Genomic DNA, 15,374 nt, shown 5'->3' with positions numbered 1-15,374 from the left:
TAACGGGAAAAAGTGCAAAGCACGTTTTATTTGTTTATTCCATTGATCAGCGTCTTTGAAGATTCGTTCCACAAGATGGAAAACAGATGGCCAAGTTTTATTCCATTCTCTAAATTCATGGGATCATCTCGAAAATTAAAAAAAGAGTATCAATATGAAATGTATGATCAAGGATTTGAAAATATCTCAACATGTGAGACGTTGCTTCTGGGGTAAGTCGTCTGTGTTATTCCAGCCCGAGAGAATAGTTAATGCCTTGAACGATTCCTATCACCACGGGCTGCCAGGCCACCAGGTAACGAAGCCAGTCCAGGATTTGTCCGTATAGAATGTGTGTGCGCTCCCAGCTAAATCTCAGTTAAGGAGGTTGCTCTGCATACAGCCACATAGCAGAAATATTCATCATTATTAACACGCCACCTTATTTCTAAAAGTAATTCAGAACTGTCTACAGGGGGGTGGGTACAGCTCGGTGGCAGAGTGTGTGCTTAGCACGCACAAGGTTCTGGGTTCAATCCCCAGTACCGACACTTAAAAGAAATAAATGAGTAAAACTAGTTACCTCCCCCACCAGCAAAGGAAATGGAAACTGCTCTAAGTGAGAAAAAAAACCCAGCTCTGGGTTCCCCTGCCATCGGCTCACTGCATGTTAAAAAGGAAAATATTAGTTCACAGATAACACCTGCCTTACCCTGGTATCTTTGATAAATGGTGCTAAAGGAACTTCATTAATACGTAGCATCTCTGTTAGCAATGCTCCACACAAAAAAACGACAGCTTGTGGACTGTTGCTCTTCTACTGAGTCTCAAGAAAAAGGGTACATGTAATATTCAAATGTTTATGCTCCCAGGACCATGAAAGTTTTTTCTCTCAAGATTGTTGCTTTCTCTCAAAGAAACCAGTTGTCCTTTGTTACTTACACGATCATTCAGGTGACATTTATGATCATATTATGACCGAGTTTATAACAAAGATTTATATACTGCAGTTTCATCAGTCAGTTATTAACCAAAAGCTGTTCTGGACTCAGCCTCCTCCTGTTGGGAGGGAGATGCAGGGAGAGTGGATGCAAGGAAGGGGGACGGAGGACCGAGCACCACACGCCTCTGGCCCTGGTTGTGCTGGAGCTGCACCGACTCAGCGGGAAAGGCCAGGCCTGTCGGGGAGCTGGTGGCCACGGAGGGTGTGCTCTGTGGCCGTGGCGTGGCTCCGAGACCCAGGGACCCATCCAAGCTCCCTCCTCTGCGGCCCTACTTACCAGTTCTCAGAGATGGGGTGTTGCTGCCGACAGCCGTTAAAGCTGTGTATTTAGAGTTGGTGTGGAGCTGGGGTGGGGCACAGGGAGCCGGGGGCGTCTCCTTTGCACTATGACATGTAGGGGACTGGTACTCAGAAAGAAGAGGAAGGCTGTCTCCTGGGAGAAGAGAGGATACCGGGCAGGCTGTAGCCGTCCTCTTGGTGTTCTGCTCAGTGGGGGATATGCTTTAGTGCCATTTTCTCCCCTGGTGGGGTTGAGGGCTCAGTCTTTGCAGTCAGCCCCACGCGGGGCCGTCCCCCTTCTGTGACCTTAATGAGATTTGAGTTTATTCAGTTGGGGGACCCTTGCTGTCTCTAAAACTTTCATGGCTGCCATTCACCACCCAAATCTGTAGTAGGTCTGCACTCCTTTTGAGTCAGCCTAAGAAAAGATGAGGCATAGCAGAGAACTGACACAGCCGGAACTCCAGGGGAAAGCACCCGTGCATTTCTGGAAGTAATAAAATTTGGTGCAACCGAACAATACTTTTCTATATTCTGGTTCCCATTTGGGGCTTTTAAAATTTCAGTTCTAATCTATCTGTTTATCTCTCCACCCATTCATCCCATGCACCTATTACCTATGAGCCATCTTTCTGTCTGTCTAGTTAGCTGGCCAGCTGATCTTTCCATATACCTATCTTTTGCAATGTTCCGTCACATTTCCACTAAGGCCCTTACAGTAGAATGCATGCACTCTGAAGAGTAGAGTGGATCTTTTTTGGCGTTTAACTTCCTAATAAGAAGAGTAACCAAAGCACAGGGGAGCAGTGAGACAGGAAAGTCATTTTGAAATAGGTGGTTGGGGAAAACATAGTGTTTCCTGCTACACTGATAGTGAAGATAAGGGAAGTTACAGACTGTGTCACCAGAAACATTTAACACACTATTTCATAACTTTATATAAAAAAGGATACGGGTTATTGATCATCCTCTTCAAATCAACCTTCTCTTTGCAGTAAGGGCAGGTCTGCTTTTTCCCAACGATACACCAACCTCGGATGCAGAATTCATGAAAGCTTAGGCATCTCGTTAGGGAAGCTTCTGGATATTCTCAGGCAATGTCTACTACACGATGACATAATGAAAGTGATCCCCACTGTCGGGTGGAGTGGTGGAGGTGACAATGGCTGCTAGTTGTGACCCGGTTGTGGACCTGACTTTCTCAGGGAGATTCTGCAGAACAATAGAACCCCCGAGAATGGTGACCTTGGAGTCAGAGCTGCAATAGCTGATGACCTTGAGGAATTTCCTGATCTTCTTGGCTTTACGTGTTTGTACCTCACTTGATTCTTGATTCCTGTCATTAAATTAGATAAGAAATGTGGAAGTCTTTTTTTTTTTTTTAACAGAAGTCACATGTAAATGCATCCTCCAATTTCCCTGCCTCGTGGATCATGCATTTCTCTGTCTGGTTTTTGTGCACTGCTCATTACCTACTATGCAGTCAGACTTGTCTTTGGCCCTTAGATGAGTTTAAATTATTTGTGGTCATAAATTTACAAATACTTCTATTAGCTTCATCAGTTTTTTCCTCAAAGTTTTATTACTGGTAAGAAGCCAGTTTATTTTTTCATAGCATAAAAATCTAATAAACACTAAAACTCTAGGCATTTACAAATTCATTTGTATGCAACCCCTTGTCCAGAAAGTTTGACCCTTTGGCCCCAAAGTTGAGAGTGAACCCTTCGTTTTCCTGTAGCACCAGGGACTTAGAGAGCACATGTCATGCTGTATCTTGACTTTCTGTGCACTCATGGGGGACTATGACTCATTCGTCCCTGTCCTCAGCACCTTAAGCAGTGCCTAAGTGCTTGTGTACTGAATGAATATTTGAATGAATCACTCAAATCCGGTTACTCTGGCAAACATATTTCCCCCAGGTTCCACAACTTGTAGGTGTAGGTAAAATGATGGACTATAGTGAGACCCGTCCTGATGCCTTGTTTATTTCTGCAGTCATTGATTTCAATGTGGTTTCCTGGGTCAAGACCATATAATGTTCTGACTAGCCTGCGACACACCCAAATGAACGGCAATGATGTGGGAGTCCCCTCTCTAACAGACGGAGGATCAAGGAGGTCAGGACAAGCCAAGGCCGTGTAGATCATTCCTCAACATTAGATCCATGTGCAACTAGGAGTTTCCAGTATTTCACGCTCTTGGAATTGGGGTCATTTTGCAACATGCTTGGGTTAACGTAAAGTCGTGTATTAGAACAAAGATTCTGAACCCTAAACCTTACAGCCCTTCATTCAAAAGGGCTGGAGAATAGCCCCATTTTCTGGATAATATTGAGTTCAGGGGTCACAGAGCCAGCACTGAAATGTCCATCTCCTCTTTGATGTTCTCTCTTTAAAAATTTTTTTAAAAATTATTTTTAGGGGAAGAGGTAGTTAGGTTTATTTATTTTCTTATTTAACGGAGGTACTGGGGATTGAACCCAGGACCTCATGCATGCTAAGCAGGCACCCTACCACTGAGCTAGACCCTCCCCTAACATTTTCTTTTATCTTCAAAATCTCTGTGCTGAGAAGCCTCTTCATGGGCGGAACTGCCACCGAGTGGGACTCAGATTCCCACCCCTTGTTAATATGATTCATGTTTGCCTGCTCCTTACTAATATGACTCATGTGAAAATAGGCCATTAATGATACTCCCTGAAAAGCAAATTTAAAAGTGACTACATTTCAGATTACATATGCACACATGTACAACAATCCCTAAGGGCTTTTAAAGGTGGAGAGAGAAAAATATTTCCACTTGCAAATGGCAAAAGGGGCTCTGGTCCAACATTTGAAAAGGAAGTCATATTGAAAACTAGGACCAGACTTGGAAAATTTCTACTAAGACTGATAGCCTTTTTGGGGAAAGGTATCACACTGAAAAACCACATAGAAGTCCACATGGGATAGCTTTGTGTTTCTTACCTTAAAACGTTAAGGCTTAAGTGTTGGCGTCAGGGTTCCTATTACATTTCAGATGCATTTGGTCCAGGTTTTTACTCTCAGGATGGAATAAATGGAACCTCTGCAGATCAGACAGAATCAGATCACAGCACTGCACATCTAAGGTATTACTGACCACGTTAGGTGGGCTTCAGAGGCAAAAGACAGATGGTTAGACCACCTTATCATGCCAGAGCTTTGAAATGACTGTGTGTAGAGAGAGATGATAAAATTGGTATTATACTATAAAATAAAGATAAATGATGGCTTCTCTCCCCTGCATTTAGAAAAGAATTGAAATATGGATGGTTGGCCAACCCAAGCACAACTCTGGTATATAGGGCTCCTGATCTCAGCATCTTTCAGCTTACGGCGTCTTTCTCAAGGTGACTGGAGTCCCAGAGAATGCAGGTTTCCAGGCCCAGGCTTGTCTGGTCCTTAACACCTCAAGTTCCTCAGCCAGTAGATGGTTATTTAGGGGCAGAACCCATAGGCAGAGGAGCCAAGTGGTCCGAGAACAGGGTGCTCACATTTTGGTTCCTCCCTGTGTGATTTAAGGTGTCCCGCTGCCTGTGGTGTTATCCTCCTTTCAAGACCAAAGCTGATACTCGGCTTCCCCCATCACTGCTGTTGACACAGCAGGTTCCTAAAGATTATTTTCAGGCAAAGCACACCTTATCGTTCTTGGTCCTTTGAGACTCGGACACAGGCTCCACCTGGATAGTCCAGAGTTCCTCCCTCTACCTAAATTTCACTCTTTTTTTCACTCCCCAACCCCTTCTCTCCCTGGTTCTTCTTGGCTACCTGTCCGTTTATGGTTTACCAGCTTTCCCAGCCAATCTCTGCATGGATGCTATAGCCTTCAGGTCCATATGGCATGAAGATTCCTTTTTGAAAAAGAAATTACTGAAGGAGGAGGAGGAGGTTCACCTTAACTAGTAGTTCAGTATTCAGCAGGGATTGCCAGAAAGTCTCCAAAAGAAGATGGGCAGGAGGATAAAGGTCTGGGGCTTGGGGATGGGAGGGAAGCAGGGCAGCAGGCACGGGGGAGTTGGGGAGAGGAAGGAGGAGGAAGGTGATGAGACTATCTTCTCTGATTCGCCATCTCCCGTGCCCAACACAGATTATCTGAAGATGGCTTCCTACAATTGGCCTGATGAAGGCCAAAGGGTTCCTCATGCAAAGGATACACGTGATGGCACGAAAGCTGGTAGGTGTTTTCGATGAGCCCTTCCTCGTCGAGCTCCACAATGATCTGCTGCCCGCAGACGGCACAGATGTTGTCTGACAGGCTCCTGGTGGGCATCCCACTGACACTGTAGAACTGCTGGGGGAAATGCACAGGTCACTGTGGGAAAGGAGCGTGCACACCATCCTCCGAACACAGGGAAGCCACCGCCAGGCTCTCGGACACAGTATTTTTTTTTTTTTTGCTTTTTTAAAAGATTGGAGTACAGTCAATTTATAATATCATGTCAGTTTCTGGTGTACAGTATAATGTTTCAGTTATACATACACATACATACATTTATTTTCATATTCTTTTCATATGTATGTTTTCATACTTTTTCATGATAGGTTACTACAAGATACTGAATATAGTTCCCTGTGCTCTACAGAAGAAACTTGTTGTGTATCTATTTTATTTATAGTGGTTAGTATCTGCAAATCTCAAACTCCCAGTTTATCACTTTCCACCCTCTCCCCCACCATAACCATAAGTTTGTTTTCTATGTCTGTGAGTATGTTTCTGTTCTGTAAATAAATTCATTTGTGTCTTTTTCTTAGATTCCACATATGAGTGATATTATGTGGTATTTTTCTTTCTCTTTCTGGGACATAGAGTCTTTACCACTTTTTTGTTGCTTTAGACCTTAAAACACTTTTCCCCATAAAAATAATGCTACAGGGGGCAAAGGTTTCCAAGCAAAACCTCACTGAACCACAAATGGACCCAAAGCACATTGCTAATGATAACATCCAGTCAAGGTCCACTGAGGAATCCTTCAAAAGGAGCAGTTAGTACCCAGGGCTGGAGTTCAGAATCACACGGGAAGCTTTTCAGGCTTGCCCAGACTCTTCCCTTTATTTTCCTGGAATCTCTGATGCACAGATCTGGAGTAAATCCAGGCGTCTATGTAAATTTTTTTAATTGACGTATAGTCAGTTACAGTGTGTCAGTTTCTAGTGTACAAAACAGACTCACAGCCATCTATGTACTTTTTAGCTAATTTTAATATAATTAAAATTTTAATTAATTTAAATACAATCCCATGGGATTATAGGGAGCACATAGATTAATCTCATTAGAAGGAAATGCATTTAGAATTCTAACTTGGGATCTACCTCGCTGCAGTGTTGTGGATAAGGAGTGATTCTCAACACTGGCAGCCCATTAGAATGTCTAAGAAGCTCTTTTAAAAAATTAAATGTTGACTTTATAGTTGTTTTAGACTCACAGAAAAGATACAAAGGTAGCACAGGGTTCCCAAACCAACTTTCTCCTCTGATTGGCACCTTCATTAGTATGGTAACTTTGTCACAATTAACGAGCCACCATTGATACATCATTACGAAATAAAGTCTATACCTTATTCAGATTACTTGGTGCTTCCCTAATGTCCTTATTTTGTTCCCAGAATCCCATCCATTTAGTTATCATGTCTCCTTGGGCTGCTTTTGCCTCTGGCAGTTTCTCAGACTTTGCTTTATTCCTATGACTTGGACAGTTTGGGGGATACTTTGTAGAGTGTCCCTCCATTGGAATTTAGTGGAGGTTTTTTTTTTTTTTTTTCTGTTGATTATCCTGGGGTTTAGGGAGGAAGGTAACAGAGGTAAAGGGCCATTCTGACCACACCGTAGCAAGGTACGTGCCATCACCACGACATCACTGACAATGTGGCTCTTGATCACCCAGCTGGAGGTAGTGTTTGTCAAGTTTCTCCACTATAAAGCTACCTGTTCTTTTCCTCCTTTCTACACTGTATCCTTTGGAAGGAAATCACCAACACCATGAGCAGCCCACTCTTAAGGAGTGGGGAGTTATGAACTATGCTCCATAAAACTTTCTCAGGGGTGGAATATCTACATAAATTATGTGGAATTCTTCTGCATAGGAAATTTGCCTATTCTTCTCTGTTTATTTATGTATCTAGCTATTCAATCATTTATTTATGTCACTATGGACTCATGGATATTTATTTTATATTTCAAGTTATAACCAAATACTATTACTACTACTCTTACCGCTACTATTTTGTTGCTCTGATTGTTTCAGCTTCAGCCATTGGGGTCTCTTTCAGTCAGTTGGCTTCTGCGTCTCTTTGACATATGCCCATCATTGTGGGCTTTCTCTTATGTGTGGATTTTTTTTTTTGAGCACTTCCTTACTTTCTGGCACTACAAGATATTCCAGACTCATACTGTATATTCCCTGCTAAGACCTAGAATCAGCCATTTTCCAAGGAACCCTGTTTTCTTTTATTGTAGAATGGTATTAGAAACCAAGATATGGGCACTTGGTGTGCTCATTGCTACTGAGGTGTCACTGTTTCTAACGCCTCTTACCTGACAGAACATGGAAATATGTCTGTGTATACTATCCCATGTGTATACACGTTTATATATGTATCATCTACACTGAGATACATATAATCTATATTAAGCTAAACATGAGTTCAGACTGACGCCTTCAACTCTCATGCATTACTACACAGACCATTCCAGTCTTCTCTCCTTGCTTGTCTGCAACCTTCTGAGAATAAGAAACATTGTTTCCACTATGGGTCTTCCATTTACTTAGTAGTCCAGTTCCAGAATGCATGTATAGTGGTATCAGAATTGTTAACCACAGCCCTGAGGGAAACCATTTATGAACTAGAGTTCAGTGCTTACATACAGTTCCTCTTGCTTTTAATCTTAGATCTCCACTTATTTCAAAGTTACTTAGGTCAGCACTTTTTCCCCACCCCCTTCAGTGAGGCTATTTCATACATTTGTAATACAATTACTCTTCTGTCAGTCTACATTGTATGCTGGCATTCCCTGACATCTTAAATGATTTCTTTAAGATTTGCATACATTAAGGTTTATCCTTTCTGCTATAAATTACTATTGATTTTGACAAATGCATAGTGTCATGTAGTCACCATTAGAATATCATATACAGAATAATTTCACCACCCTAAAAAAAGTGTCTGTGCTTCACCAGTTCAACCCTGTTCCCTCCCTAACCCCCTGGCAACCACTGATCTCTTTAGCATCTCCATAGCTGCACCTTTTTCAGGTTGTCGTATAATTGGAATCACCTAGCATGTGGCTTTTTCAGACTGGCTTCTTTCACTTAGCAATATATATATATTTACGATTCATCCATGTTTTTGCATGGCTTAAGAGCTCATTCCTTTTCCTAGGGAGCTTTTAAAACAAAGCAGACGCATTGGCTCCACTCCCGGAGTCTGACTTAATTAGTCTGGGGCTCAGGAACTGGTGTGAGAATGGAGTTGCTCCCCCTTTGCTTCCTCTTTACCTCTGTCACAAGCACGTGCACCAGTGTGCACACACGCGCACACACACACACCCATCAGTTCAGGTCACTGGTGGCTGTGCCAATGGCTTGAGGTGGTGGGTTTATATATTTGGTGGTTGGAATAAGGATGACAGGAGATGACAAGATATTGAAGACTGGTGGGGTGGGATCAGGTGAGAAATCTCCAGAAAAGTGGTGCTTAAAGCCTTGGTTGTCTTGCTAGGTTGAATCTCTTCCTCCTGGTTCACCGGAGAATGGAGGGCATGCAACTCTTCTCTCCCTCTCCTGTCCGTAAACAAGCACAAGAGGCTTTGGGAATATTCTCAAGGGGGATGGCTCCGGTTTTTGTTGGAGGAACTAGGAATAAAAACTCTCCCTCCTGTGCTCACCTTAAACCTTATTTAAAAAGGCAGTTGCCCCAGAGATGACATATGGTAGAGGTTCCCAGCATCTCACCACAGGAGCTGGGTTTCAGGCTCTAGGGAAAGAGTAAGATGGTGCCTACAGGGACGGGAAAGGGGACGGGAGGGGATGAGGTCGAGGTTATGTTAACTCAGTCCTGCCCCGTAAATGGAGAGAGAGAACAGTCCAGAAGTTCACTCTGCTCTTGTTATTTATTCACACTGGGTTTCCCATTTCACACTGGCTGTGTACCAAGAGACTGGTAGAGGGCAGAGGCGTGGAATTCCTGAAGCCACTGGGCCATCCCCCAAGCCCTTGGTGTGTAAGTTTTTAAGAGATGTGCGTGTGTCAGATGCAGATGGGTACTCCTAATACCTGAATCTGGAATCCATCTAACCAGAAAATACGTCCATCCTGAGTTTTAATTTAAAGAGAGTTAAAAGAAAAACTATTAGGGATTTTTTTTCTTTAAATTCCAGGGAACAATATATAGTCAGAATACATTCAGCACACTTTTTAAGTCTTCTTCTTCTTCAAATGCTGTATAACTCACCTTATGATAAATATTACCCTGAGGTACTGGTTGATTCTTAAGCATTTTATGTGCATCAAATATGACTTTTATTTGCATCAACAGGGATAAAGGGCTTTTGTTGTTGTTGAATTTTACTAGTTCTTTAAATGTGGGCAATTTGAGTATGCTAGATGTAGTTACTTCCAAATAATTACCGTATTTTATTTAAAAAGATGCCTTATTTCTCAATCACTTTATGTAAATAAGAAATTTATTTAAAAAATAGCTTTATTCTGTTTTTCAGGGGGTTGGGAGGATAGATAATTAGGTTTGTTTGTTTGTTTGTTTACTGGAGGCACTGGGAATTGAACCCAGGACCTCATGCCTGCTAAGCACATGGTTTACCACTGAGCTATACCCTCCCCTCCAAGAAATTCATTTTTCAATGAATTAGCTAAGACAGTTTTGATGCCAGGAGAATCCAGGGAGCATTTGGGATGGGAGAATCAAAAAAGACATCTATTTCTGAAAACAGTTGCAAATGTGTAAGATAACCATGAATGGTTTCAAAGCCACACTTACCCCTATAGTAGAAGCCATGCAATCTGAGCAGATCTCCGCACAGTCTCTCCCCATCACTCCATAGTAGAGGCCATAGAACAAGGACACGATGCCGAAGTCCATGGAATCTCTAGCCTTGATTCTGTCGAAAACAACAATGAAGAAGGTAAGAACATGGCCTTTGCGGAGGCAGGGGAGGGCTGCAGCTTGGAAAGTGTTTCCTGCCGTGGCGTCCAGCAGATTCCTGAGGGTGTGTTTTCCCGCTCCTTTGTTTTCCTTTTTCCAAATGAAAGAATTGAAAATGTTCTCAGTTTCATTCAGATTTTACCACTCAGTGCTAAGTGGACAAAGCAGTTCTTGAGAGAGTGTTTACAGGCTCCTTAGGACCCCAGTGCTGAGACAAGTAGACTCTCTCCAGCGGTTCTCAAGCTTGGCTGCACGTGGAAAAACCTGGGCAGCTTGTCAAAACCTCCATCTCCAGGCTGTGAGCCGGGCCAATTACATCAGGCTTTCTGGGGGTGGGGGCCCGTGCAGCAATATTTTTGGAGGCTTTCCAGATGCCAGATGGTCCCAGGGGGCAGCTAACATTAAGAACCTCTTTAATAGTGCAATGGTTCTCAGTCCTAACTATAGATTAGCGTCACCTGGGGAGATTCACACATCTACTGATACACGAGCCCACCTTCTGGGGCTCTAACATTTTTCCTTTTCTTTTTATAATTAATTAATTAATTTTTATTGAAGTATAGTTGGTTTACAATGTTATGCTAATTTCTGGTGTACAGCATAGTGATTCAGTGATACATACATATATTCCTTCTCATATTCTTTTTCCATTATAGATTATTACATGATTTTGAATATAGTTCCCTGTACTATACAGTAGAACCTAGTTGTTTATCTATTTTATATATAATAGTTTGTATCTGCTAATGCCGAACTCCCAATTTATCCCTCCACCCCTCCTTCCTCCCGGTAACCATAAACTTGTTTTCTATGTCTGTGAGTCTGTTTCTGTTTTGTAAACAAGTTCATTTGTATCGTATTTTAGATTCCACACATAAGTGATCTCTTTGTCTTGCTCTTTCTGGCTTACTTGGCCTAGTATGACGATCTCCAAGTCCATCCATGTTGCTGCAAATGGCATTACTTTATTCTTTTTTATGGCTGAGTAGTTTTCCATTGTATATATACACCACAATTTCTTTATCCAGTCATCTATTGCTGTACATTTAGGTTGTTTCCATGTCTTGGTTATTGTAAATAATGCCACTATGAGCATTGGGGTGCATGTATCTTTTTGAATTAGAGTTTCCTCTGGATATATGCCCAGGAGTGGGAATGCTGGATCATAGGGTAAGTCTATTTTCAGTTTTTTAAGAAAGTTTCTTACTGTTTTTATTTTTAAATTACATTTTGTTTAAATTAGGGAGACTTTGAGGGGCCCAGGGTGAGGTCTGGACAGCAGCTAGGGCTGAGAATCCCTGCTCTCAAGCTTAGATTTTATAGAATATTTTCAAATACTTTATTTTACTGAAAATATTTGAGACAGATTGCATTGTCCCCACTTTACTCTTGAGAAAATGGAGCTTTAGAAAAAAAATGATTTGCTTAACGTGATGACTGGTGCAAAACAAAAGTAGGACTGCAGCTCAAGCTTTGAGGCCCGTTGCTACTATGCTGTAATTGCTGTGTGTTAATCAAAAAAAATTTTTTGCAAGTTGGATCGTATTTCAAATACACTAGGATTCTCTATGCTATCTCCCTCTTTCTTTTTTAAAGATAAATATTTCTTTAAAAGTTAATGATTAGCTCCTAATTTAACATCTGGATTTTTTTTTTTAAGTTGAAGTATAGTCAGTTACAATGTGTCAATTTCTGATGTACAACATCTGGCTCTTCATCATGGCACTTTTGGTTTGCTATCTCTATAAGCAGTTGGGGAGTCTGTCTCTGGAAGTTTTTCCAGGTTGTTTCTGTGCTCTGTTAATTTGAGGAGGAAGTGGTAAAGGCATAGGCTTTGTAGACTGAGAGGGCAGAGGTCTTTTGGTGACGTGAACTGGGAATTCCAACACAGCGGGTGGCTTCATCCCTTCAGGGTTTGAGAGTTGGGACAGTGCAGAGTAATGAAGATGACCTTCCCTCACATCCCGGGGAACATGTATTTATAATCTAATTGATAAAAAGTGTAGCAATGAACTTGTGATTCTGCAGAAAGGAATCAATACAATTATGCTCAACAACTAGTGAAAAAAAGTTGCTTCCCATTTGAAGGGTTAGGTTCTTGGTATGACTCACTATAGGAAAACGAGGTTAAGGTTTTTCTTTTTTTAAGTTGTAATTTTTTTCTTCTTCTTCTTATTTACTTTTCGGAGGGTGGATAGGTAATTAGGTTTATTTATTTATTTACTTGTTGACGGAGGTACTGGGGATTGAACCCAGGATCTTGTGCTTGCAAGCATGTGCTCTACCACTGGGCTATACCCTCCCCACAGGGATCTTAAAATGGGGCATATATTAAAAGATAATATAGCACAGGGAAATATATGCAAGATCTTGTGGTAGCTCACAGCGGAAAAAAAATGTGACAATGAATATATGTATGTTCATGTATAACTGAAAAATTGTGCTCTACACTGGAATTTGACACAACATTGTAAAATGACTATAACTCAATAAAAAATGTTCAAAAAAAAGAAAAAAGATAATAATCTTGGAGCAACAATAGTCCCAAGTAATTTCACAGAAGTCCTTAATATTTTACATTCATTAAAATACAGTATACTGAAAAAATAAATCAGTGTCTTTCTACAGCGTTAGTAATAATAGATTTGTACAATTGTTTTCTATGCTTCTCCTGCAAGAAAATGATATGAGCCCCTTCTCTGAAAGTTGCATGCAATAAAATCAGGTTGATGAAGGAAGAGCCCTTTCCCCCAGGGCTGATTCTCCAATTGTCTTTTTTATTTTATGAGTTAAGGGCTGCCAACCTCTGCCTTTCAATTTCTATTAAAGTCCCAGAGATTTAGAGTAACTTTGATGTGAAAAAGATTCTGGGGAATTTTCATTTGAGCTGCTTTCCACAGCTGTGTGCCTGTCTTAAATTCTCTCTCCAGAATGTAGGTCGATTACACAGCCGCGTCCTTCCCTGCGGGAACCCCACCACAGCGCATCTCAGCAACCCTCTTCCTGACGGGAGCGCGGTTCTGAGCCACACATACAATTATCCTGGTTTCCTTTATTTCTCCCCAGACTTTCTCGCTCTGCTATTTCACTTCTCTTTCAATTTCTAAGTACTCAGTTTCCTCCTTTTCTAACTGCCCTCAGCAAAAGGGATTTCCTGGACACCAGAAAGAAAATTCTAGAGCAGTGCTGTCCAATGGATATAGATTGGACATAAAGAGAAAATGAAAAAATTTCTTGTAGCCACATTAAAAAGGTAAAAAGAAAGGGATGAAATCATTTCACCGATACATCCAGAGTACTATTATCTCAACATGTAGGTGATATAAAAATTATTTTCATATACTGTCTTTCAAATCCAATGTGTATTTTAGACTTAGAGCATCTCTTATTTCATATTCTAAGTGCTCAGTAGTTACATAAACTAGCGGATACTGTATTGGACAACATTGTTCTAGAGGTTTTTTGTTTTTGTTTGTTTGCTTTTTAAAATTGAAGTACAGTTACAATGTGTCAGTTTCTGGTGTACAGCATAATGTTCCAGTCACACATGCATATTCACGTATTCATTTTCATGTTCTTTTCATTTAAGGTTATTACAAGATATTGAATATAGTTCCTTGTGTAATACAGAAGAAATTTGTTTTTTATCTATTTTTATATATAGTAGTTAATATTTGTAACTCTTGAATTCCCAAATATAATACCATTCTAGAAGTTTTAATGTGAAAGAGATTCTGGGGAATTTTCATTTGAGCTGCTTTCCACAGCTGTGTGGCCTGTCTTAAATTATTTTCCCAGAATATAGGAAGAAGCTATATAGAAAGAAATGACATTTCAGAATTTTGTGGAAGGGAAATTTGTAGTTCAGTAAGAATTACTCTATCACAAATGTAGGCCTGCTTTTAATGGTGATCTTTTGAATTTGCAGATTCTCTTTAAAGCTTATAATTTTTGGAACACTTTTTAATCTGTGGCTTTTCTCTTCCTTTTCTACTGGTTTCCCCCAATGACATCTACTATAACAATGGTAGTACTATAAACAATGTATGCATGGAAAATTTTGGGGCCAAATGCAGCTTCCAGATACAGAGAAGCGGCCCAGGTGAATGTGACGAGCAAGTGCTTGGAGATATTAATGTCTTCATTGGAAACACTTACTTGAAAAATAAATTTAATCCGCACATTGTAAACATGATCGCCAAATAGCCTACAACACCAAATGCATAGCTGAGTTTGTAGATGAGAAGAAACCATTTGTAGACCAATCTGTGGAGTGAAAAATGGGGAGAAGCACAGAAAGTGATATATTAGAAAATACTTTATCTTTTTCAAACATTGTTAGTCAGTTTTTAGTTTCTAAAATTCTGCTTCTGCCGTATAAGAACCTGAGTATATTATATCAGCTGAACTGAATAATAATCTAGAGTCTGAGTATACTATGAACAAGCAATGTATAAATAATACTGTCATGCACACAGGATTCTATGCACATGCACATGCACATGTCAATTCATTGTGATTTATTTATGTTCCTCATGTAAAAACTGCCTTCAGGAATGGTTAGTCTCTATGGGGCTCCGCCTACTTTCCTCTCCTCCTTTTCTCACTTGGCCCTCGGGTTCGCTTAGAGTGGTTTTGGTAGGAGCACCCTGGAGGCAAGTAAAAGATGGAAGTCAAGAAGAGAGACAGACCTCCTCCTCCAGGCGTTTCTCTTCCCTCCTCCTCCTGCTGCTCCCAGCCCCAGGGCAGCGCTCATCACCCCTCCACCATCAGCTCTCCGCTCGAACAGCCCCTCCCCAGCCCTGGAACAAGAGCGCTTCAGACTTGGCTTTTCTGCTCCGTGGATGGGTCTTTTGTGAGTCCCACACTCGCCTCTTCCCACAGGGTCCGAGTGGAGGAGTGAGACGACTGGGGGTGGAGGGCAAGAGTGGACATGAT

The 15,374-nt window shown here is 41.2% G+C and overlaps 1 protein-coding gene across 2 annotated transcripts in view; it reads right to left on the bottom strand.

The window, feature by feature from the left end:
* The window catches only part of RNF175 (ring finger protein 175), a 35,003-nt gene continuing 19,629 nt past the window's right edge, over positions 1-15,374 (bottom strand). The window contains exons 3-7 of one of the 2 annotated variants that reach the window (XM_031670038.2): positions 14,595-14,702; positions 10,272-10,392; positions 5,436-5,572; positions 2,215-2,316; positions 1-347 (exon numbers count right to left, since the gene is read on the bottom strand). In XM_031670038.2, coding sequence (XP_031525898.2) covers positions 227-347; positions 2,215-2,316; positions 5,436-5,572; positions 10,272-10,392; positions 14,595-14,702 — 589 coding nt within the window. In that variant the 3' untranslated portion in view covers positions 1-226. The remainder of the gene's footprint in view (positions 348-2,214; positions 2,317-5,435; positions 5,573-10,271; positions 10,393-14,594; positions 14,703-15,374) is intronic. The other variant, XM_031670040.2, reaches the window with a different exon arrangement.

The sequence above is a fragment of the Vicugna pacos genome, chromosome 2, assembly GCF_048564905.1.
Source record: "Vicugna pacos chromosome 2, VicPac4, whole genome shotgun sequence".
Lineage (NCBI taxonomy): Eukaryota > Metazoa > Chordata > Mammalia > Artiodactyla > Camelidae > Vicugna > Vicugna pacos.
Note: the sequence above shows the minus strand (reverse complement) of the source record. Positions and strands in the feature narration are given on the sequence as shown.